Source organism: Aulonocara stuartgranti (genome assembly GCF_965226115.1).
Source record: "Aulonocara stuartgranti genome assembly, chromosome: 12".
Lineage (NCBI taxonomy): Eukaryota > Metazoa > Chordata > Actinopteri > Cichliformes > Cichlidae > Aulonocara > Aulonocara stuartgranti.
The window spans coordinates 31043474-31070183 of NC_138948.1; the positions used below are offsets into that span (position 1 = coordinate 31043474).

A 26710-nucleotide genomic window follows, 5' to 3' on the forward strand; every position below is an offset into this window, starting at 1 on the left:
TGGCTGATGCTGATCACAGCCATTTCAATTTATTATGATGAAAAACTTGGAAGCAGGTGAATGTTTGGTCAAAGTTATCTTTTAGTCAACTCTTGCTACTACACGTGTGTGCTGCTGAAGCAACATCCTTGCTGTTGCTGGTCATTTTAAGGGGCATTAAGTAACATATGGTTCCCTTCAGATTTATTTGTGTTGAGGGGGAGAGTAAAAATATCTCTTATGCCCCTTTAGGTTTACAAATGTTGTGAAAAAAACATAGAAAGTAGAAAATGAGGACATTCATTTTGTTTTGCAAGCTAGAAGCCGAGGTTGTAAATGTTACAGTTTACTGTTGCAAGACAAGTACATTTCACAAATCTTCATTGGTTGCTCAGTTTTTGACAAATTAAAAGCAAGCCAGGGCTACAATTTCATCTGCTTAGTGGTCCACGGCAACAGTTTTTTGACAAGAGAAAAGGGAAAAAATACATGGTATTGCCTTTTCATAATGGTACAAGTGCTAATTAGATAACTGTAATGTAAAAGAAAGACTGGAAGATCAATAGATTTGCTTTCGAGCTCACCATCAATTCCAACAATGCATGCAAGCCTTCTCCAAACATAATTTTGGAGATGGTTTTTGCTGTTGCTTTTCAAACAAAAGCTGCAGCACACTGGAAAGATTTAAATGGCTGTAATCAACTTTTCATTGATTTTGCACTTACAGGTCCAGCTTTTGATTGTGGAAGAAGATCACATAGATGGTGAATCAAGCATGTCAATCTTATTGGCTGTCGATAGCCATTGGTTGAAAAAAAATGTGGGGGCTCGTTGAGCCGCTACACATCGCTGACTCTATTTATGCCAAGTGCCATTCTGTAACTGTTGTGGCCCTAAATTAGTGTAGCATCTGTGACGGGATCTTCCCACTTGATAGCCCTAACATCAAAAAGTCAAGATGGCGCGGCCACGTCCAGACGCCTTCCTGACCGCTCCGCTCCGACTATCCACTTTTCTTGTTTTTTACTTATTTTTTGCTCTGGTTTACATCCCAAAATCCTCTAGTCTTATAGTTTACGACAGCGGATCACTTGTAAACATCGGTGCCAAGGTTGCACATCTAATCTTGGACACTTTTAAACCCGACCCTTCCTGGCCACCAGAGATTCTACGTGGACCACGAGGGAGGTAAAACGGTGATCTGCCCAATCAGGAGCTACGCTACAGGACTCACTCAACGACGTCGACTGGGACATGTTCAGATGATGCGCAGTCAACATTCTATGCGGCGCGGAAAACAACAAAGGACGGGCCGCTCATCCGAGGCCCAGAACAAAGAAGTGCCAGGGGAAACGCGCTGGTATTAGGAACAGACTGAGACAGCAGGCGTCGCACACCACTGCCCAGTATCCTACTGGCCAATGTACAATCCATGGAGAACAAGTTCGATGACCTAAGAGCAAGGGTCACCTTCCAACGTGACATGAGGGACTGCAACATTCTGTGCTTCACGGAGACATGGCTGACCCCCACCGTGCCGGACCAGGCCGTAACTCCGTCGAATTCATTCTTTGTGCTCCGCGCGGACAGAACGGCAGAGTCGAACAAAACCAAAGGTGGAGGAGTGTGTTTCATGGTAAACAGAAAGTGGTGTGATGCCAGGAGCATTTCTACTCTTTCCAGCGGCTGCTCGCCACATCTGGAGTTCCTGAGCATTAAGTGCCACCCTTTCTATCTGCCCCGTGAGTTCACCTTGGTCATCGCCACGGTGGTCTACATCCTACCCCAAGCGGACACAAGTATGGCTTTGTCCGAATTACATGATGTGCTGAGCTCGCTTCAAAACAAGGACCCGGGCGCAGCCCTCATTGTAGCAGGAGACTTTAATAAAGCGAACCTCAGACAAGTCATGCCAAACTTTTACCAGCATGTCTCGTGTCCAACGAGAGGGGATTGAATTTTGGATCACTGCTACACGCCATACAAGCAGGGCTACAAAGCTATCTCACACCCGGCTTTTGGGAAGTCTGACCACAACGCCATCTTTCTCATTCCCCAGTATAAACAAAACATACGGAGGGAAGACGTGACCACGAGGGAGGTAAAACGGTGGACTGCCCAATCAGAAGCTACGCTACAGGACGCACTCAACGACGTCGACTGGGACATGTTCAGAGTAGGGCAGGGCGATATGGCAAAAAATATTTATCACGATATAGATTTGAAAATTTGCGATAACGATATAACTGACGATATAATTGACGCAAAACAAAATACAACTCTACAACTTTTTTAGTGGAAAAAAACCCCATCAATTTGTTTTTGTTTAAACAAGCAGCTGTTTATTTTAACGTGCATTACAGCCACACAAAATTCAACAGTGGTTATCCTGTTATATACATGGTTATCCATAATCATGTATATCCACAAAACTTAAGAAGAGGTGCTTTGCAACAATAGTGCAGTGTGCAAAATCAATAAGTCAAATAATAATATTGCACAAACTCTTGAGTAAAAACAAAACAAACAAAAAACATAGATAAATTATGCTACTGCTCCTGGAAGTTTTTCTGCATTTTAGGTTTTAAGATTCTTTGTCAGAAACACTAACATGTTCACAGATGCGGGCTTAAGGGAGGACCTTTGACAAGTTACAACATTTCCACCTGTGCTGAACAACCTTTCAGATGCAGAGCTAGTTGCTGGAATGCAGAGGTATTCCCTAGCTAATCTGCTGATGTGGGGAAAGTTTACTGTGTGAACTTTCCACCACGAAAGAGGATCACACTCACTGTCTGCTGGTGGACTATTTACATAACTTCTCAGTTCAGATGATAACCTCTCTGCAGTTACCTCCATCTTGCCACTAACTGGTCCCTTCAAAAAACTCCCGAGACTCTTCTTTTGCTTTTTAACAGCTCCCTGACTTGTTTGGTCACCAGTAGATGTATGAAGTGTTTCTGAAAAACCTGTGGCTGTGCTACCCTGGTGTGGGACAAGATGCTCTAGTTCACTCATGACTTGAACTTTGATGGCTTCGCTTTCGCTCTCACTGAAATATTCTGTATGAAACCGTGGATCAAGAAGAAGCCATGTTAACAAGCCTCTCTGTGACACTGTCTTTGTAGCTTTTGTTCATGTAGTCAAGTATTGCTGTTTTTATGTCTTTGGTCAGCTCAGTGTCACCTTCTTTTACTTTTAACATGTCATTGTTAAACATCTGAAGAACAGGCTTAACACATGAAATGGTTACATACTCTTCAGCAGAGAAAGCATCTGTAAACTCTAGGAGTGGATTCAGTGCAGTGCTGATCGAGTCAAGCACTTTAATGTCTTGCCATGTCAACATGAGGTGCCTTGTGGTTTTATCAGCAGCTAAAACCTGTGTTATAGCTTTTTCTTGTTCCAGCAGCCGTTGGATCATTCTCTGCTTTGAACCCCAACGAGTGGAACATTCAGTTATGAGTTTGTGTTCTGGTAGGCCCAGTTCCTTTTGGGCAGCCTGCAGAGCTCGCTGGCGCTTCCAGCTATGGCCAAAAGCAGCAACAATCTTCTTTCCCACTCCAACTGCTCATTCGATCCTTGGGTCCTTCACACTTCTTTCTAAAAGACATACGTTTAAAAGGAAACACAGTTTCAACAGCAATATTAATGCGGTGTGGAATGTGTGACATTTAAGTCGTATAACACACAATTATTTACACACACATCTCTCTCTCTAAAATATAAATATATCTATCTCTCTCTCTCTCTCATATATATATATATATATATGTATATATATCTTGCAGTACAACTGCCCACATTCAGAGATTAATAACACAAACAGTATTATTACCATCATTTAAACTAATACAATAAGTTCTTAATCTGAGGTTATAATTAACTTACCTATTGCAATGTGCAGGCGATGTCCGAAGCATGAAAGTCTGGTCCAGTTGTTGAGTGCGACGGCTTTCACAATGTTGGCCCCGTTGTCAGTCGTCACACACACTTGTTTTTCCTCCTGAAGATTCCACGAGCTGAGGAACTCTTTTAAGACTCTGGCTATATTTTCCCCAGTATGGTCCTCGGGGAAGAAACATGTTTCGAGGCACTTGTTTTGTAGCTCCCAGTCTTTGTCCACATAATGTATTGTGAGGCTCATGTAGGGGTCTGATGTTCGGCTTGACCACATGTCCATGGTGGACGCAAAAAACTCCACCGAAGATAACGCATTTGACACCTCAGTACGGATCTCTTCATATAAAGCAGGTGTGACCAAGTGGTCGGCGGGGTTATGAACAAAATAAATTGACAACGCCACCCAGGGGAATTGCACCCCCAGGAAATATATTTAAGAAAAATAGATAAAAGGAATAAAAGAAGACCGCATAGATTCAAGGATGCACACTGAGGCAGGTTGGCTTCCAATATTAAAACAGTTTTATTTATAGAAATGAATAAAATATTATAAATAATATTTTATAAATAAAATATTAAAGGTCAAGATGTAGCATCATTATTGACAGTGTCCTACTGTAAAAATAAAACCATCGTGGAACTTGGACTTACCAGCAGCCGTGGAACCAAAAGGAAATCACACAAAAAGAATCACTGCAGACCACCCAGTGCTGTACAAAAGAAAGTGTGAAAACGACCCACCACCTGAGGTCCCAGGGCCACTGGCTCGTCCTCCTTCACTGAAATAAACACAGAAAAATATGTTAAAAGAATAAGAGGACACTGAGCGTCAGGCTCGCTACAAATCATAAAAAGACTAAAACACACTTTAATAAAAGAAATCACACACACATACACACACACACACACACACACACACACACACACACACACACACACACACACACACACACACACACACACACACAGGAAAGGCTTATTCCCCACGGGTCAAACTACCACTCGTGCTGGTAATAATTATTCTCAGGCGTAGGCCGGTCTGGCTCCCCACCGGCTGAGACCGGCCACCCAGGCGATTTAGAGTCCCAGCACGACACTCGGGCAGAGAATCACTTCAGCCCGATCACAGAAGCGTGGGTACGAGCAACAGTCCAGGGTAAAATAGAACACCAGGCGAACCCAAAACAAGGTAAGCCTACTTAATAAAAACAAGATAAGACAAGACAGCAGACTCCACCAAGGAGGAGTTCACAACAGCAGCTGAGAAGGCAGTTCACTCTTCCAATTTAGGTTGGGCAATTTGTCATGGAGGGGTGAGTACAGCAGTGAAACCCTGAAACAGATAAATGTAACCTTAAACTCTTATAGCTATGAATGCTAATAAAAGTAGTTCTAACGGCTTACCCCAGGACCGGAGGCACTATACTCTCATTGGTGGAGATAACACGAACACCTCTCTCCGCAATGGCAGAATTAAACAGACTGCTGCGCTACAACAGGCCGGAAAAGTATATTAACACAAATTCCAGTATTCGGAGGGAATCTGAGGTTAAGCGAGAGCATACCTGTAGCTGTCATATAATCGGCTCTTGCTGATCATCCCTCCTGAGCTTCTGCTGCGCTGCTGTGCTGACCAGCTAGCAGGTGTGTTCACTTACATCTTCAATGAGTCCCTGGCGAAGTCTGTGGTCCCCACATGCTTCAAAAGATCCACCATCATCCCTGTGCCCAAGAACAGCAAACCCTCATCCCTGAACGATTACCGGCCAGTTGCACTGACCTCGGCAGTAATGAAGGTGTTTGAGAGGCTGCTGAAGAACATCATCTCCTCCTCCATCCCAGACACCACAGATCCGCTGCAGTTCGCCTACAGATCCAACAGATCCACAGAGGATGCCATCGCCCACGTCCTACACACCACTCTCAGCCACATGGACAAGAAACAGGGTAACTATGTGTGAATGCTGTTTGTTGATTACAGTTCAGCGTTTAACACAATAGTGCCCTGCAGACTGTTCACAAAGCTCAGGGATCTGGGACTTAACAGCCGTCTGTGTGCATGGGTGTTGGACTTCCTTACTGGCAGAACTCAGGTGGTGAGGGTGGGCAGGTGCTTCTCCAACAGCATCACCATCAACACAGGAGCACCTCAGGGATGTGTCCTCTCGCCACTGCTCTACTCCCTCTACACTTCAGACTGTGTGGCCACCCATGGCTCCAACACCATTGTGAAGTTTGCTGACGACACAGTGCCATCTCCAACAACGATGAGGCGGCCTACATGGATGAAGTGAAGAATCTGGCATCATGGTGCCAGGACAACCACCTCCAGCTGAACGTCGGCAAGACCAAGGAGCTGGTGGTGGACTTCAGAAGGGGTCAGCACAGAGACTACAAGTAAGTAAGTAAGTAAGTAAGTAAGTAAGTAAGTAAGTAAAATTTATTTATACAGCGCTTTTCACAGATAAAAATCACAAAGTGCTTTACAACACAGAAAATGGGAATATAAAAACAATATAACAGTAAATAAAACAATGTAAAACAATAAAACTATAAAAACAGCATAAGAAGAAATTAATCAAATGCTTTTCTAAATAAAAATGTCTTCAGCTGTTTCTTAAAAGAATCAATGGAGTCCGTGCAGCGAAGAGACAGTGAGAGAGAATTCCACAACCGTGGTGCCACTGCCTGAAAGGCACGATCACCACGAGTTTTAAAACGAGTGCGCGGTACCACCAGCAGTCTCTGATCTAATGACCTTAAAGCCCGAGAAGATGTATGTGGTTTCAGCAGGTCAGATAAATATTGAGGAGCCTGACCATGCAGGGCCCTAAAGGTTAGAAGTAAAATTTTAAAATGAAACCTAAAATTTACAGGCAACCAGTGAAGAGAGGCCAAGACTGGAGTGATATGCGATCTTCTCTTGGTGCCTGTTAAGAGACGTGCTGCAGCATTCTGCACAGTCTGAAGACGATTTAAGGCTGATTTGTTAAAACAAGTAAAAAGGCCATTACAATAGTCTAAACGAGAAGAAATAAAAGCATGAATAATCATCTCAAGTTCAAGCTTTGATAACATTAGTCTGAGTTTAGAAATATTCCGTAAATGATAAAAACAGTTTCGGACCAGCTGCTTAGAATGCTGCTCGAGCGACATCGAGCTGTCAAATAAGACACCGAGATTTCTAAGGCTTGATTTTACATAAGGGTCTAAGAAGCTGATATGCTGTCTAATTTCTGGGACCATGTGGTCTGGAGCAATAATTAGAGTTTCTGTTTTATCAGAGTTTAGTTGGAGAAAATTGTCATATAACCATTTGTTGATTTCTGTCAGGCAATTACTTAAATTAGACAATTTATAAAACTCAGACATTTTGAAGGAACAGTATAGTTGGATGTCGTCAGCATAGAGATGATAGGAGATATATTTATAGCGCTTAATAATTTGGCCTAGGGGAAATACATAAAGTAAAAAGAGAATTGGACCCAGGACAGATCCCTGAGGTACCCCACACGGCAAAACTGTTGATTCTGATGTGATATGATTCATGCAAACAGTAAAAGATCTCTCAGACAGATATGATATAAACCATTTTAAAACAACACCAGTAATCCCAAACAAGTTCTCGAGTCTGTTTATCATGATACTGTGATCTACAGTGTCAAAAGCAGAGCTGAGATCCAGCAGGACCAGCACTGTGTATTCTCCAGAGTCTGCTGCCATCAAGATATCACTGGATACTCTAAGTAAGGCCGTTTCAGTGGAATGCAATTTACGAAAACCAGACTGGAAAGTGTCCATAACAGCATTTTTATCCAGGAAATAGTTAAGTTGTTCTAGTACTACTTTTTCTAAAATTTTCGATATAAAAGGCAATTTGGGTTCAATTCCACCATCAGGCCGGGGTCTTTCTGTGTGGAGTTTGCATGTTCTCCCCGTGTTTGCGTGGGTTCTCTCCGGGTACTCCGGCTTCCTCCCACCGTCCAAAGACATGCAGCTTGTGGGGATAGGTTAATTGGATAAACCAAATTACCACTAGGTGTGAATGTGCGAGTGAATGTGAGTGTGAATGGTTGTCTGTCCCTGTGTGTTAGCCCTGCGACAGACTGGCGACCTGTCCAGGGTGTACCCCGCCTTTCGCCCTATGACAGCTGGGATAGGCTCCAGCGCCCCCCGCGACCCTGAAAAGGATAAGCGGAAGCGAATGGATGGATAGATGGATGGATGGAAAAGGCAATTTGGATATTGGCCTATAACTGTTAGGAAGAGATGGATCCAGCTGGGGTTTCTTTAATATTGGCTCAGCAATAGCTTGTTTAAAGAAGCTGGGGACTGAGCCAGTATGAAGAGAAGTATTTATCATTTCCACAATACAGGGGCCAATTGAATCAAACACACTAGTGAAAAATGAAGATGGAAGGACATCAAGGGGGCTTGAAGTGTGTTTTATATGACAAAGCAGGCCTCTGATGTCTTGTAATAAAGGTTATCTTATCTTATCTTATCTTAATGTAACAGGAGTAAAAGACGACCAAGTATCAGAGGAGAGCAAGTTAAAAGTTTGATATTGAGAAGATGGAGAGATATTAGACCTGGTTGCAATGACCTTATTTCTGAAATAGTTCATAAACTCATTGCAGTCGGACGTTGAGTGAACTGGTGCACAAGGAGCATCAGGAGAAACAATACTCTTAATTGTTTTAAACAAGAATTTAGGATCTTTCTTTTTTGAAGCTATGAGGTGTGAAAAATACTCTGTTCTGGCATTTTTCCACATGTCATTTAGCAAGAGGATAGATTCTTTAAGGTGTAACTTATAAACCTCAAGCTTGGAAGCCTTCCACAAACGTTCTAGCTTGCGACAGTATCTCCTGAAATTACGAATGTTTTCATTTAACCAAGGATGAGATTTCAAACGTAGGACAGTACTTTTTTTCAGAGGTGCCACCATGTCTAAAGTAGAATTACACTGGTTATTAAAGGATGAGACAAGAGAGTCCAAATCATTCTAAGTCATTTCAGCGTCAAACATGGCAGAGAACCTTTTGCTGGCGTTCAGGTTTATGATTCACCTTTCAATCGTTATTTTGGGAGCCGGGGGATCCAAATAAAACGACAAGTTAAAATATATGCAGCTATGGTCACTCACATGGACATTTTCCACACGAATGTCATTTATATTTAAACCCAAGGAGAAAACAAGGTCCAATGTGTGACCCTTTACATGTGTAGGGCCAGAAACATGCTGCATAAAATTAAAAGACTCTGTGATAGTCATGAAGTCAGCAGCCATATTACAGGATGCATCATCAATATGAAGGTTAAAATCTCCCAACATTACCACCTTCTCTAATTTAATAATGGATGATAGGAGGTCGTTAAATTCAGTTAAAAAGACTCCGGCAGGGCCAGGAGGTCGGTAGATTAAAATACAATAAAAGGTGCGCAAAGAGCCGACCTTGATCATCTGAAGTTCAAATGAAGTAAAAGAATCCGATTTCATCAGTCTTGCATGTGAATCTGTCCTGGTGTACAACAGCGAGACCTCCGCCACGTCCCGAAAGACGTGGAGTTCCGATGACGGAGCAGCCAGACGAACAAATTTCCTTCAGATTGATTGATTTATTGATTGATTGATTGATTGCTTTATTGGCCATATGCAGGTTGCCCCGCAGAGGAATAGGACCCCCGACTTACACACACAACAAAGACATCACATGGGAATACAGTCGGAGATCGGCAGCGTTGCAGAGAAAACACTGAAAAATTACACAACAATGGGAAAAAATACAAGAGGAAAAAAAGAGACCTCTTCTCACACTGGGCACCTATGGGAGGACAGCATGAGAACAGGAAACAAAAAAAACTCCTCTGCACAGAGAGCACATTAATGTCCACATCACAACATTAGAGCACGTGACTAGCCACAGGGGTGGATAGGGGGGTGGGGGGTAATCCGAAGGAACACAGCAGTCATCCTATACAGCGCTACCATTTCAGCGCGGCACGCAGACCCGCCGTCTTCCCCCGCAGGAAACAAGCATCAAAGGCGTTTGGAAAGGGAGGGGGATGAGTGCGTGCTTATTATTATTTATTTATTTATTAACCTTTATTTAACCAGGAAGATCCCATTGAGATTAAAAACCTCTTTTTCAAGGGAGACCTGGCCAAGATAGGCAGCAGCAGATGTTATCAGTGTAAGTGTATGTGTGTGCGTGTCCAGAGTTCAGCTGAGACAGTGTCCTTCGCCCTATCAGGCTAAGTAAACAGTCTGCCAGCCAACCCAGGTGGCCTTGCATGGGATGGGAAGAATAGTCATCACACAGTCGTTATCAGGGACTTGTTTTGGTGGGCTCCAGCCTTGGGCCTGAGCAGCTGGCGCCAGGCACAAGATCCTCCAGGTCTGCCACCCATCCATCGTGTATCCAGCAGGGAAAGTCCCTCCAGGGCACTCAGGCTCTCCCGAGCCCAGACTTCTCGTTGAGAAGAGGGTGTCAATAGCATTCAGAGACCAGTTGATCAAATCCATAATTCTCTTTAGGTTTTAAAGAACGACAGTGAGAGACTGTTCCAGGGAAAGTAATGCACACGAGACAAGACAAGGACACAAGAGGCTAAGCAGGGAAGATAAGGGGAAGGAGGAGAGGAGAAAAGTGCGACCGCCTTCACCGAGAGCCAAGAGAAAGGTGCTCTTGGTGAGCACCAGATGTATATAATCCATGTTTTGTTGCCACGTCTCAGTTAAACACAAGAAGTTGAGAGATTCCTTTATAAAAAGATTGTTTAAAATAAACGATTTGTTTGTGATTGAGTGAGTGTTATCATTATCATCAATGGAGCTCCAGTGGAGAGGGTGCAGTCCTTCAAGTATCTTGGTGTCCACATCTCCTCAGACCTGACATGGGCTGCCCACATTCAGGTCCAGACCAAAAAGGCTAGGCAGCGCCTGTATCACCTACGACAACTGAGGAAGTTCAGGGTCTCTCCAAAGATCCTCAGGATTTTCTATACAGGCGCTGTGGAGAGCATCCTCACACAGAACATGACATGGTGGTTTGGGAACAGCTGTGTGAAGGACCAAAAAGCTCTCCAGAGAGTGATCCGTACAGCAGAACGCTGCTGCTGCAGGATTGCTCTCCCCCCGCTTCAGGACACCTACACCAGAAGATGCCGGACTAGAGCAGTGCAGATACTGAAGGACCCGTCCCATCCTGGCAACAAACTGTTCCAACTTCTGCAATCTGGTAGAAGGTTCCGCATCATCCGGGCAAGGAGAGAGAGACTCAAGAGGAGCTTCTATCCCCAAGCCATCCGGGCCCTAAACACACACACCTGCCCTCTCACATCATCAAGATGGCGCTGGAGTGACGGCAGCCTTTCCAATTAGCTCTGCAACACCGCACCTTTTTTGTTAACTTTAACTTTTTTAGACTAGGCTTTTCAAACTTTTTTTCACCTTCCTCTACTTATACCTCTTAGATATAGCGATACAAGATGGATAATGCACATTTCAAAACTTCTGGAACCAGCTCCTTCATCTATTCGAGAGCGGAGCTGCTGGCACTAAGAACAAAGGGACAGACCGGCATGCGACACAACATCCCGGCCGAGCTAAAGAGGAGCTACAGAGGCTGCAAAGCTGGAGCGAGGAGAGCGGATCACCGGAGGCGATTCAAACCATCAATCCCGACAGTGATCATGGGCAACGTGAACTCGTTACAGAATAAGATTGACGAACTGTGCGCTCTGAACAACCACAGACTATACCGTGAGTGCAGCTTGTTTATCTTCACGGAGACGTGGCTAACCGAGCTAACGCCGCAGGCTAACGTAGACCTATGCGGTTTCACATCCGTGAGAGCCGATAGGGACACGCAGGCCAGCGGAAAAAGCAGAGGTGGGGGACTCATTGTCTACGTTAACAACAGATACTGTAACCCTGGACACGTCTCCATTAAAGTTTCGGTATGCCGTCCGGACCTGGAGCTGCTAGCTGTTAGCTTGCGGCCATATTATCTACCTCGGGAGTTCAGTCATGTGATCTGTGTGTGTGTTTACATCCCTCCGAGGGCCGACGCAACAGCTGCCTGTGAGAAAATACACACAGTCACAGCAAGACTTCAGACACAAAACCCCGAGGCTTTCATTATTATATCTGGAGACTTTAACCATGCCACACTGGATTCTACTCTGGCTGCTTTTCACCAGTTTGTGAATTGTCCCACAAGGAGCAACAGGACAATTGACCTACTGTATGCTAATGTGAGAGATGCATACAGAGCCACCCCCCTCCCCCCACTAGGGAAGTCAGACCACAACCTGGTTTACCTACAGCCACAATACACACCCCTCGTCCAAAGGCAGCCTGTCACAACGCGCTCCATCCGGAGATGGACCCCAGAAAAGGAGGATGCTCTGAGAGACTGCTATGACACCACAGACTGGGATGTGCTCCTGAGCCCACATGGTGAGGACATAGAGGGGGCGACACACTGTCTTACAGACTACCTCAACTTTTGTGTGGACACAGTCGCCCCTGCTAAGACGGTACGGTGTTATCCTAATAACAAACCGTGGGTAACACAGGAAGTCAAAGCTGTCCTCAACATGAAGAAGAAGGCTTTCAGGAGCAAAGTGAAGGAGGAGATGAAAGCAGCACAGCGGGAGGTGAAACGCTGCCTGAGGGAAGCAAAGGACACCTACAGGAGGAAGGTGGAGCAGAAGTTGGAGAGGAACAATATGAGGGAGGTCTGGAATGGTGTGAAAACCATCACAGGCCACAACACCAAGAAAAGCACAGTGGGGGGGACTGTGGAGAAGGCAAACGAACTCAACAACTTCTTCAACAGGTTTGACCAGCCCACAACCCCCCCCACCCTCACCCTCACCTTCACTACAGAGTCCTCTCCCCACTCTCCTGCCTCCCTCGCTTCCCCCCCTTCCTGACACCATGACACCCCCCTCCTCGAATCCCTCTCTCAGCAGCAAGACATCTCCCCCCCTCCCCTCCTCCCAAACATCTCCCAGTGTCACAGTGGATCAGGTCAGGAGGCAACTGAGGAAGCTTCGCCCCAGAAAGGCAGCAGGCCCAGACAAGGTGTGTCCTAGGATGCTAAAGGCGTGTGCTGCTGAACTTGGGGAGCCGCTACAACGAGTCTTCAACCTCAGTCTGCGACTGGGGAGAGTGCCCGCCCTATGGAAGACATCCTGCATCGTCCCGGTCCCCAAAAAGAACCGGCCCAATGAGCTGAATGACTTCCGACCGGTGGCACTGACGTCACATCTTATGAAGACTCTAGAGCGGCTCTTCCTCAACTTCCTCCGACCACAGGTACAACATGCCCAGGACCCACTACAGTTTGCATACAAGGTGTCGGAGTGGAGGATGCCATCCTGTACCTCCTACACAGAGCCCACTCACACCTGGATGGGGGAAAAGGCACGGTCAGGATACTGTTTCTTGACTTTTCCAGTGCCTTTAATACCATCCGGCCCTGTATGCTTCAGGAAAAACTGAACAGGATGGAGGTGGACCCCTGCCTGGTGGCTTGGATCTCCGACTACCTCACCGACAGACCACAGTACGTCAGGCTGAAGGACATCACGTCTGACACTGTGGTCAGCAGCACAGGAGCACCACAGGGAACTGTGCTGTCCCCTCTTCTCTTCACCCTGTACACCTCTGACTTCTGCTACAACTCTGAATTATGCCATATTCAGAAGTTTGCAGATGACACGGCCATCATGGGGTGTATCTGGGATGATCAGGAAGAGGAGTACAGAAGTCTGGTGAGGAACTTTGTCGCATGGAGTCACACAAACCACCTGCAACTCAACACCTCAAAGACTAAGGAACTGGTTGTGGACTTCGGGAGGTCCAGAGAAGGTCCACTGCCGGTTCAGATAGAGGGGGAGGAGGTGGAGGTGGTCAACAAGTACAAGTACCTCGGGCTGTGGGTGGACAATAAACTGGACTGGTCATAATAATAATAATAATAATACATTTTATTTAAATAGCGCCTTTCAAAGCACCCAAGGACACTGTACAACAGATAAAAACTGGAAATATACACAATGATAAAAATAGAAGATAAAAGTTAAAACATACAGAAATTTAAGAATAGGCAATTTTAAACAGATGAGTTTTGAGGGTGGACTTAAAAAGAGAGAATGAACTAATATTTCTGAGGTCCGGGGGTAGGGAATTCCAAAGTCGAGGGGCAGAGCAGCTAAAGGCCCTCCCTCCCATTGTGATCAGACGAGCAGAGGGAACAGAGAGAGAAAGAGAAGATGAAGATCTGAGGCAGCGGGATGGGAGCTTCATCTGTAATAAGTCAGAGAGGTACGGTGGAGAGAGAGAATGAATAGCCTTGAATGTATACAGAATTATTTTAAAATGGATGCGAAATTTGACCGGGAGCCAGTGAAGTTGCTTCAGGATTGGGGAGATGTGGTGGGTAGAAGAAGTCCTAGTAATAATACGGGCAGCAGAGTTCTGGACACGTTGGAGCTTGTTGATAGATTTTTGTGTAAGGCCAAATAATAATGAGTTGCAGTAGTCAATTCTAGAGATAACAAGATTATGGATGAGAATGGCAGTGGCGTGAGGTGTGAGGAAGGGGCGGAGGCGATTAATGTTACGGAGTTGGAAATATGCTGCACGTGTAATATTATTGATATGTGAGTTAAAGGATAATGTGCTATCGAGAATGACACCCAAGCTTTTCACAGAGGGAGAGATAGGGACCAGCGAGTTATTGATGGTGAGAGAGAAATTGTTAATTCTGGATAGCAGTCGTTTAGTGCCAACCAGAAGAAGTTCCGATTTATTGCTGTTGAGTTTAAGAAAGTTGGAGGAGAACCAAGAATTAAGTTCAGCTAGACAGAGGATGAGGGAGGGTGGAGGAAGAGTAGAGTCAGGTTTGGTAGAGAGATAGAGCTGGGTGTCATCGGCGTAGCAGTGGAACTGAATATTATATTTACGAAAAATATGTCCGAGTGGAAGAAGGTAGATGATGAAAAGAAGGGGCCCGAGGACAGATCCCTGGGGCACCCCAGTGGATAAAGGAGAAAGCTGAGAAGTGAAGGATTTTAATTGAATGAACTGAGTGCGGTCAGATAGGTATGATTTAAACCAGGCTAGTGGAGTGTGAGAGAGACCAATAGAAGCTAATCTGCTAAGGAGAATGGGATGAGAGATGGTGTCAAAAGCTGCACTCAGATCAAGAAGGATAAGGATGGAGAGGAGACCAGAATCAGCTGCTATAAGAAGGTCGTTTGTTATTTTTATAAGAGCAGTTTCAGTGCTATGTAGAGGACGAAAGCCAGACTGGAACTGTTCGTAAAGGTTATTATCAGTTAGGTGAAGATGGACTTGTGAAGCAACTATTCTTTCAAGGATTTTTGAGAGAAATGGTAGATTGGAGATAGGACGAAAATTATTAAAGTTGTTGGGATCTAGACCAGTTTTTTTCAGAATTGGGGTAATAGCAGCAACTTTGAAGGAAGCAGGAACAGTTCCAGTGGTGAGTGAAGAGTGAATAATAGCAGATATGAGGGGAAGGAGAGGGAGTAAGCAGGCTTTGACGAGGACAGTGGGGATAGGATCGAGCTGGCAGGTAGAAGGCTTTGATTTATGGTCATGCAACACAGAGCACCTGTATAAAAAAGCCCAAAGCCGACTGTACTTCCTCAGGAGGCTGAGGTCTTTTAACATCTGCAGGAAGCTCCTGAGGATGTTTTACCAGTCGGTGGTTGCTGGAGTACTTTTCTATGCTGTGGTGTGCTGGGGGAGCAGCACAGCAAAGAGGGACTCATCCAGGCTGGAGAAACTGATCAGGAAGGCTAGCTCTGTGGTCGGCATGAAGCTGGACACTCTGGTGACAGTGGCAGAGAAAAGGACATTAAAGAAACTGATGGACATTATGAACAATGCTGGGCATCCTCTGCACACGGCCATAAACAATCAGAAGAGTCTGTTCAGTGACAGGTTGCTTCTCCCCAAGACAAGAACTAACAGACTTAAAAACTCCTTTGTCCCACACGCCATCAAACTGTTTAACTCCTCTCTGGAGGGGAGAGGGAGGGGAAACAGGAGGACAAAGGAGGGGGGAACAACTAAGCTGTAGTGCCTCTTCACCTCACTGTACAATACCTTGTGCAATACTTTTTGTAAATAGTCAACAGTGCAATAGACTCAATACTTGAAATGTGCAATTCACTTGTATTTTTATTTTTTATTCCTATTTATTCTATTTATCCCCTTTGTATATTTTATTTATATTTGTCTCTGTATTTATATATGTGTGTGTGTGTGTGTGTGTGTGTGTGCATATATATATATATATATATATATATATATATATAACAATTCTGTAACTGTAACTTCGGTCGTTGCTGTGCTTTTTGGAAGTCGAATTTCCCAGAGGAACCCACCCGAGGGATTAATAAAGTTCTATCTTATCTTATCTTATCTTATCTTATCTTATCTTATCTTATAATTGACTGAGACAGGACTCTTCCAGACACTAAACCAAGGCACAATGTACATTTCAATTCCTTTAATTTCAAATATGTTTATATCGTCTATCCTGTAAAATAGTCAGATGTCTATTCATATTAATGTACAGAATTCACCTGCTTGCTGCTACTACTGCACATTCACCCAATGTATATACTATATATATATATATATATATATATATATATATATATATATATATATATATATATATATATAAAACACCCAGCACGCCCCTGCGGACGGTTTATCCTTCAAGCTCAGGTCCTCTACCAGAGGCCTGGGAGCTTGAGGGTCCTGCGCAGCATCTTAGCTGTTCCCAGGACTGCGCTCTTCTGGACAGAGATCTCCGATGTTGTTCCCGGGATCTGCTGGAGCCACTCGCCTAGCTTGGGAGTCACCGCACCGAGTGCTCCGATTACCACGGGGACCACCGTTACCTTCACCCTCCACATCCTCTCGAGCTCTTCTCTGAGCCCTTGGTATTTCTCCAGCTTCTCGTGTTCCTTCTTCCTGATATTGCTGTCATTCGGAACCGCTACATCGATCACTACGGCCGTCTTCTTCTGTTTGTCTACCACCACTATGTCCGGTTGGTTAGCCACCACCATTTTGTCCGTCTGTATCTGGAAGTCCCACAGGATCTTAGCTCGGTCATTCTCCACCACCCTTGGGGGCATCTCCCATTTTGACCTCGGGACTTCCAGGTTATACTCGGCACAGATGTTCCTGTACACTATGCCGGCCACTTGGTTATGGCGTTCCATGTATGCCTTGCCTGCTAGCATCTTGCACCCTGCTGTTATGTGCTGGATTGTCTCTGGGGCATCTTTACACAGCCTGCACCTGGGGTCTTGCCTGGTGTGATAGACCCCAGCCTCTATGGATCTTGTGCTCAGAGCTTGTTCTTGTGCTGCCATGATTAGTGCCTCTGTGCTGTCTTTCAGTCCAGCTTTGTCCAGCCACTGGTAGGATTTCTGGATATCAGCCACCTCCTCTGTCTGCCGGTGGTACATACCGTGCAGGGGCCTGTCCTTCCGTGATGGTTCCTCGTCTCCCTCCTCTTTCTTGGGTTTCTGCTGCCTGAGGTATTCACTGAGCACTCGGTCAGTTGGGGCCATCTTCCCAATGTATTCTTGGATGTTCGTTGTCTCATCCTGGACTGTGGTGCTGACACTCACCAGTCCCCGGCCCCCTTCCTTCCTCTTAGCGTACAGCCTCAGGGTGCTGGACTTGGGGTGAAACCCTCCATGCATGGTAAGGAGCTTTCTTGTCTTTATGTCAGTGGCTTCTATCTCCTCCTTTGGTCAGCCTATTACCCCAGCAGGGTACCTGATCACGGGCAGGGCGTACGTGTTGATGGCCCGGATCTTGTTCTTACCATTCAGCTGACTCCTCAGGACTTGCCTGACCCTCTGCAGGTACTTGGTGGTTGCAGCTTTTCTAGCGGCCTCTTCATGGTTCCCATATATATATAATGTTCTTCCTCTACCCCCCCCCCCCCCCCCCCCCCATATTTTTGCACATGTCGAGGAGCGTGTCAGGCTACATTTCACTGTGTGTTATACTTGTATAACTATGCATGTGACAAATAAAGAACCTTGAACCTTGAACATCCATCTCCCATTCTTCCAATATCAAGCGGTCAGAGTATACCCTCAATAATCTCCACCAGATTTAACATCCACAAGGCAGCAACAACCCACTTATGCTGACACTAACTAAACTTTCATACAGCTTACATTTCAGGCTTTTTGTTAAAATCTTTTTCCATATGGGTGTTTCAGATCCTAACCCGAGCCCTAACTCTAGTTAATTATGCTGTTATGTCAGAAGAGGTTACACTTTGAAACCAAGAATTCAGCAAACATATCCAGCTCATACAGGAATTTGAGACAACAGATTTGTCAACTTTATATACCACTCCCCACAGAAAAAAGTAATCAAATATCGTACTGTCATGGCTCTTGACCATGTCTTGTTTGTTTGTTTGTTAATTTATTTCAAACATGTAAACAATATACAGTTACATTTAGTAAAGAAAATAAGAGAGAGAAAAAATACTATACAAAATAAAGTCAACACATTTCAATATTGCTTCTTTTCTGATTCATTTACATGTCGTAAGGGATTGGGAAGAAGTACACACTTATTTAATCCTACCCCTTTGCCATACGTTATCAGTGAATATTTAGTTCGCTTCCTTACTGATATAATCTGTAATAAAAATAGTGAACAGATTTCTGATATAATATATACTATAATATCACATCATGAAATTTTCTAAATAGAGACATTCACTTAATTTCAACATTTTCCCTTTCTTTATAGTTCAAGAAGATCATATCTTTATAACTCTTTTTGAACTGTTTTATGTTTGGACATTGCTTCAATTCCATATTCAAACTGTTCCACAGTTTCACTCCATGCACAGAAACACAAATGCTTTTTCTTGTACCTTCCCTGTTTTGAAGTTATAAAAACCCCTTAAATTATAACTTACTTCTTTCAACAAAAAAAAAACCCCTCTGAATATTACCTGGCAGTTAATTATGTTTTGCTTTGAGACAAGGATCCATATTTATCGCTATAAGAATTAGCACAACTGAATAGTTTGATCATGTCATATCACATCACTAACCTTATTGGCCTAAGACTGGGTCAAAAATCATTTCAGTTATCATCTATATTAAAGTGAAAAAAAGCTACATATTTGAAAAGCACTGGGTTAGAATCATGACTGATGATAAATTCATTAACAATTCTGAAAATTGTATGGTATAGTGGCTCTCAAATCTTTAGTGGTCAAAGCATGTTAAAGCATTTTAATTTAAATTTCGGCTGGTGTTTGGTTCAAGTTATTCAGTGGTAAATGATTTATATCATTCTTTAATGAGTTACATTGCCACTTTTGCCAAATATTGCACTACTGTGTGAGGTCTCCTTTGCTATCTTTAGTTTCACTCTTGATTATACCTTTACTCCATTGCCTTTTTATGCATATGCCAGCTTTTTACAGTTAACATAGAGCTAATTTCATAATTACTACATCTATAACTGCACAAACTAGTTGAGGCTCCCTTTGACATAGCTTTCTTGCTTTCTTTTTTTATAAAGAAAGAACTCTATGTCAGGGTTAGGGTTAGGGTTAGGGGTTACAATTTGCCTCTATACAAGAAACAACTGCAAAAAGAGAATGAATGGATGAATGAATGAAGAATGGCTGCAGTAAATAACAGTTGATTTAACTATTTTTGTATGAGTGTCTCAAAATCCTATAGCATACCAGTATGTCTTGGCAAATCACCAAGCAAGCACTGGCATAAAATATTGGTCAACTAAAAAATTAACAAAGTAACAAAGTGGGAAATCCAGAATACCTAGTTTTAGGTGTAAGTTTCTCTGTGGTAAATGATATAAGTCATTCTTTAATGAGTTAAATAAATGTTATGAGGAAAGTTAATTAAAGTCATAATGGCTTTAATTAACATAATAGATGAGTATAGATGAATAATGAATTTAAAACACTAAAACAAATTCTCAGATATTATTCTCAATTTTTACACACGCTGAGCAATTACTGGGGAAATTTAAAGGATGTTGATGCATGCTGAGGTATATGGAAGATTTGTGATCATGCTGTGGAGCTGAAAGTGTTTAGATTTTATAACATTAATAGTTAGAAAATGTATACTATATTGTTAAAAGGTAATATGCTTGATTGCTGCCTTATTTAGAACCGAAGCAATTTGTTTACCTATAGAACCCTGAGTTAACACTTTTTATTTTGTGGCGAGAACAATTCTGCTTTTAACCCTGTGAGGTCTAAATTATCATTTAGTCATAATCCTAACCTTATGCTATCAGAATATTTTTTTCTAATTGTTCTCCAAATGCTTGGCAATCAGGGGACAATATTAATCAATCTAACATGTATATTTGCATTTATTCTATAAATATGTAAATAAGTCCGTTTTTCTTTTCTACAAGTTTTAGGATCAGGATCGTCAGTTTGGGTCATAACTGATAATAATGATTTGGACTGTCATAGTCCAGCACTGGTCTGTTTTCTGTTGCCCTTCGGACTCTTACTGAGTCCAGGTTGGATTGGGCACATGAAAGTCCACCTCTGGGTAGAGTCTTGGTTTCCTGCTCTTCATCCTGCTCACCTGTGGGTCACCAGTCTCATCAACAACCACTACTTAAGAACCAGCTCCAGCACCCAGTCTCCAGATTGTCTGCCTCTCCAGAGTGGTAATCAGGCTTTATCATGGTTCTCCCGGATTCTCCCAAATTCTCTAATGTAACGTCTTTGTTTTCCTGTTTTCCATTACTCCCGAGTGGCCAAAGAGAGGCTTCCTTCTCAGTGTAACTGTCAGGCTGGTCCATTCCATCCTGAATGTGTGATGGGACAACTCCTTCCTACATCTCACTTGCCTGCCCACCCTCCTATTACTCAAACCACAGACCAGTGACCCCTTTGTGAGCTTCACCCTTGGGCTTGGAATATATGCTACCTCACTCTCCTTACAAATGATAATTTGATCATCTGTTTGGGGATACACCTTGGCTAACCTACCTTTCCTCTCCCAGTGACCAGCTCAGTCTTCTCGAACTCTCCCCTATGCATTGTCACTTTGAGTCAATAAACCAGTTAAACTATGAAATTATCAGCTTTTGGCTTTGCTTCAGAGTCAACTTATTGTTATCTCCTTTTTGGCTTTTGAAACAAAAGAGATGACAGTACATTTATTCCTGAAATGTATGTGTCGAGGCACATACACTGACTCAAATATAGGACGTCAAAAGGTTTAGTGGTCTTTAATAAAAGTTAAGCAGATGTATTACACAATGTAATCAATGTTGACAGCTAGATATTAAATTCGATTTATTTTATTTTTGTTTGATTCATTCATATATTTTTATTCAAAACACAACAGCAGTCACCTCAAGACACTTTATATTGTAAGTAAAAGAACCCAAAACAATGCAAAGAAAACCCCATCAGATGACCCCCTACAGTATGTGCAAGTACTTGGCGACACAGAAAAGGAAGAACTCCAACTTAACAGGAAAAGACCTCTGGCAGGATCAGGCTCAGGGCAGGGCAACTATCTCCCGCAACTGGTTAAGGGTGAGGAGAGGGGGACAGAGCAAAAGACCCACCCACCATTGGACGAGATAACTTAACTGCCATTAACACCCACATTCAGAGAAAGCACCCCTCGAGGAAGTTCCACAACGTAGTTTATTTCTTCAGACTGGACATGACTAAAAACACTGACGTAAAATTGGTCAAATCAAATGTAAAAATCAAATCTCAATTTGTCACGCTTGTCTTTGTTTTGGAACATTTGTAATTTGGCAAAAAGACTTACTGCTGATGTGTCCAGGTGCACCTTCACTTTCACGACAGGCCAAAATGACAATCTAGAACAGACTGATGATAAATATGGGCAAGGGAAATAGTAGTTAAAAGTGATCTATCAAAAATCGAGTAGGAGTCTAATAAAATGATCTTTTAAAAAAATCTATTAAACCAAATAGAACCAAAAACCAAACCAAATGTATCTGCTGACTGACTCTTTGGCTTCTGTTGAATCAGTGTCTTGCGTACTGCCATACTGTTTTATTTGAATATATTGTCTGTTCTGCCATTTTTATTGTTCATCATTTTTTGCACTCCCTCATTTTCTCACTCTCCATCCCAAGGATTAGCTTCATTACAATGTTAACAAAGTAGCTTAGATGGTTGAATAACAAAAATCATTTATTTAAGAGGTTAATATTTGATAGGGAACATATTCAATGAGGGCATATTTTCATTCTTTGAACTGATTTGATTCATTCCTTTGCTCCGCATGTTAGCAGTTATTGTTTATACCTGCCAGACTCACTGCAGATGGTTGGTTTTCTTTTGCTTTGACGTAGGCGTTTTGACAATTGTTTACTGTTTGCAGAAAAGAACATTCAGTGTTTTACAAGGCAAACTACATACGCAAAGCCTACTTTTAAGCTATGATAAAGTGTACCGAGATGTGGAGTGAGTGGAAAGGTTTGGCAGGAGCTGCATATACACTATTTCAGAAAAAAGACGCTTTTACATACATTTAATTCTTTAGCTAGAGCCCTGAAGTAGACTACATTGTCATGACCAGAATAAAGAATGTTTTGCAGAGAAACCTTGGAGGCAAAGGGATGTAGCCGAGAGGTGATGTGACGATGATGTGGTCGAACAACATGTCGTACAGCTTAGACCATTTCAACCAGGCTGAATGCTTAAGGCTTTATACAACCAAGGTGCTCAATCTGAATGGCAACAAAGATAATAACATCAGAAAGTATGTTTTATAAATGTTACTTCACAAAGGTCCTGGTGATTTGTTTCTTTTTCAATTTGCTCTCTGTGTTCCTTTAGTTTGAAAGTACCAATTGAGACTAAAACAACATGCTGGGTTTGAAATGTTTGCTGTATACCTAGTGACACAGAAAACTTATGTCTATACGTCCAGTGTCTCAATACTGTGCCTGTGGGGGAACACTGTTTGAACAAGATTGACAATCTTTGATCTGTCCAGATGGAGCAGATAGTGAGGTCAGGGGTTTATACATTTTAAACCTAAACTAAAGATGTGGAGACAGAGAGAGAGAGAAACAGCGGGAGCAGTGGAGCGGGACAGATCAATATTAGGGGTTAATATGTTGATTAAAAACCAAGACTATCTTTTTACCACCTTGGTAAACCTTGGTATTGTATTTACACTTGAACAATACACCTTTACAGTCAGAACGATATACAGTCCACATCTAAGTTCATACTATCATCGGAGTAAAAGGCACCAGAGGAGGCAAATCTGTCCATCTAGCCACCTCTTGCTTTACCTTTGAGGTCACTTTTATGAGTAAAACCTCACGTCCTGACCCGGCTCAGTTTCCCTCCCTGGCTGAAAATTACCTCGGTGAGCGAGTGACTCCAGGCCAAATCTCAGGTGATGGATTCTCCACGAAAAAAGGGGGGCAGATTGTGATAGATGTGCAGGTCCCAGAGCCATTTCTCAGCTGCCTCCGCCAGCTGGGCAACCCGTGGTAATGGCCTCTACAGGACACTGCAGCTCTGTGCTTTTTATATTTGGAAAACAGAGAAGTTGTCAGGTTCATGCCAAAGTCAACATTTAAGTCACCTCTATGTGACAGTAAGGAGAGTAAAGATAACCAGTGTGTATCAGAAATCTGCCTGAGATTTGGCATCACAAAATAAATATTATATACTATGAAATTCTGAAATTCATAATTATTTTTACGTTTTGTGCATCTTATTTGTAGATAATTGTTATAAATATGTAAATAAATCTCACTTCTAATAACAACAAAGAAACACACACTACTAGACTATAAGTGTAATAGCAGCGTTCAGTGTTTTACTGGAATCTAATTCAAATTGAATATAGATTTTAGGGAAAAAAAATTCTCAGTTTCAACATTTATTTCAAGTACACGGTTTCATTTTCTTCTTTGTCATTTTAGGACCAAAGACAAAAACATCTCATGAGAGGAAACATACCTTGCACAAGATTTAGCTACTAGTTCATCTGATTTAGCAACTGGCCAAAGTAGCAGTCTTTAGGAAGGTACACGATTACTGAATAAACTGTTTAACAACAAATTAAGGATTTAAATGAATTCAGAACTTCATTATCTTATTTCAATTTTAATGTGTTTTACACAATACAATAGTCTAGATATCCTTCTATCAAAAATACCTTAAAGGAGTAAAGGAGTCTGTATTTAAAGAGAGGTGTGATTTTTTTGTCTAAAATCTAAAGCTTTTGAAAACTAACTAAAGCTGTCAACAGTTACAAAGAGAGACAATGTAGGACTGTCTTTGTATTGTGTTGACACAGACAGATTTTGACACTTTTACACAGACATTTTGGCCATGACGTATAACCAAGCCATAGTTTAACTTTAACCTGGCAAAATTTCAGAGTAATTTAAGGAAAAGAGGGTGACCTGCAAGGAACAAACGAATGAAATACTAGAATTTCACTCATTGAAAATGAAACACAAACCTCTTGAATGGTCTGTACTTCACACCAGGCGATGTAATTTGTCAAATGATTCCAACAGAAATGCTCCAAAAGGCACCAACAACACAGACACAATCAAAAGGTCCAGTTCAGTGACTCAAACTGAGGCAGCTGAGGCCTGGCCAGCTCCTGTAATTTGACACCATCGGCTACAGCTGCCTTTGTTGGCACACCAGTCAGTTAAACCAACCACACCTTGAACTTGAAGCCTTATCAGTATGCCGATTAGGGAGCTAACAAAAATAAATAAATAAATAAAGTTGAGACCAAAAAATGCTTGTTTGCACCAGTTTGATTCTACGATTCCAGTGCTGTAAAGCTGAGCACTTTAACATTGGAGTTTAAGTGGATTGTCTTATGCTGAGATTTAGCTTCATGTGGCTGTTAGAGGAACTGCAGATTTTGGTACTTCCGCACGCATGGAGAATGTCACGTGATCTAGATTCATTTGAATTTGTCAGTGACAGAAAAATACTCATCTTATATGATAGGAAATTTCTGTGATGACCCATTACTAGAAATCAGTGTTTGTGATAAAATCATTTCTTTATCACAAACCAAAAATGCACATTTTCTCTTGAATTAGGGAACTTATCACATACACCATCAAAGGCATAAAAGTGTTACAGATTACCATATGATTAGCCAATTAAGATAATTTTTACCCTTGATTTTCCTGTGACTCAGTGACCAGAGTTGATAGCAAGCTTTACAGTGTTATTCCTTCCCCTTCTTCCTCTGCTTCTCATCCGCCTCGTGCCTTGAGAGGTAGAAAAATAGGCTTGCCGTTTGAGCAGCTTATCTTCGGCAACATATGAAGAGAGCAGCCCAGCTAAGTTCCAGGAGAATGTCTTGTTTTAATTGCTTCTTTAAAGCCTGAGCAGCTGCACTGAGAGAGAGGGTACATCTGTAAAATAGCATGGAGGTTTCACAGTGTACCGTGGGAGAACAGCATCAGTCTCTCCTTACAGTTACAAAGACCTCATTCATAGGTGTTCATAAGTTGCTGCTTAACACAGTGCTCACTTAGTGGGGCTTTATGGCTTAAACTTGTTTAAAAAACTAATAGGTTGCATAAGTGGACAGAACTTATAATCTGCCTAAAGAGGGACAGTCAAATTTTCTAAAGAATACAAAAATACATTTAATAACATAGCTGCTGAGTTTATAAGGTGGTACACTTTTGATATGTGACTGTTTAACACCTAAAGTTACAGTCTTACAGCTGTAAGGGGAAAAAAGAAGAGCCTTAGCCTCTGTGGATAAGCGGCACTGTGGAATTTTTAGTAGAGAATAATTCCAGTTTCCCTTCACTGAGTAAGATAAAAAAAAAAAAGAAATACTCTAGCAAAAAAAACTACTCAGAATTGTACAATTAAAGAGTAAATAACTTCTTTATAATAAGTGAATCTAATGACAATTAACTGATTTCAAAACCTTTCAACAGCAGCTTTACCTGAAATAAAACAAGCTGACATGGTCCACGCCTACTGGCTGAAGAAGCTGACTGCGCTCCATGAGCGTCTGGCAGCACAAATGAACCAGCTGATAGTCGATGAGAGACACCTCATCACTAATGGCTAACTGAAGACCGGACTGTCCTGATCTCCAAGGACCCCCAGAAGGGACCAGTCCCATCCAATTAACAGCCAATAACCTGCCTTAGCATGACATGGAAGCTCCTGTCAGGCATCATAGATGAACAGGCACATGGCTCAATACATGAGCAGGGCACAGAAAGATAAACTGATATATCAGTTTTTTCCTTTAATTCCCTAAAAGGACTTTCAGGGGCCCCTAATGCTGGTAGTGATTATAAAGGCAGCAAGGGAGGAAGTGAGGGGCCTCATTTGTAACTTTGTTCTTAGATTAAAACTTGAACTGAAGGCAACATTCACAATATTAAGCATATGTTTAATGTATAAGAGATGCTGGACATTAAAAAACCTGTTAGTAAGGTTCTAATAATCCCATCTGTAAATTGTGCACCTGTGATTTCAAATTAAATGAAACCGACTGCAATTTTGACTTCTATAATGTCAGGACAAATGAGGGAGCTTTTTGAACAAGATCACGAGTAAAATATAGAAAGCAATGGGTTATTTGGTAGATAAAATAGTGTATTGACATAAAAACCAAACATTCAGCTGGAAGTGGCATTGCTGAAGTGAAAAAGGCCGAACAGAATTCATTATTGGGCTCAGTGAATATGCACCAGACT

At 42.5% G+C, this 26710-nt stretch overlaps 1 protein-coding gene and 1 long non-coding RNA gene across 2 annotated transcripts; one reads left to right on the forward strand and one right to left on the reverse strand.

Moving 5' to 3' along the window:
• Window positions 1–4699: 4699 nt before the first annotated feature.
• Window positions 4700–5474, reverse strand: LOC309719105. Its single transcript, XR_014280150.1, has 3 exons — window positions 5448–5474; window positions 5287–5367; window positions 4700–5215 (listed from the first exon to the last, which is right to left on the reverse strand). It is a non-coding gene; the product is annotated as an uncharacterized lncRNA (long non-coding RNA).
• A 5584-nt stretch (window positions 5475–11058) lies between these two features.
• Window positions 11059–13854, forward strand: LOC309718979 (uncharacterized protein). The gene is made up of 2 exons (XM_082554684.1): window positions 11059–12908; window positions 13253–13854. Exon 1 carries the CDS (start codon window positions 11377–11379, stop codon window positions 12826–12828), a length of 1452 nt encoding a protein of 483 aa, XP_082410810.1. The 5' UTR covers window positions 11059–11376; the 3' UTR covers window positions 12829–12908; window positions 13253–13854.
• Window positions 13855–26710: the final 12856 nt, after the last annotated feature.

Coding starts and splice junctions, on each gene's coding strand:
- LOC309718979 (XM_082554684.1), top strand. CDS start 11,377: ATGGATAATGCACATTTCAAAACTTCTGGAACCAGCTCCTTCATCTAT.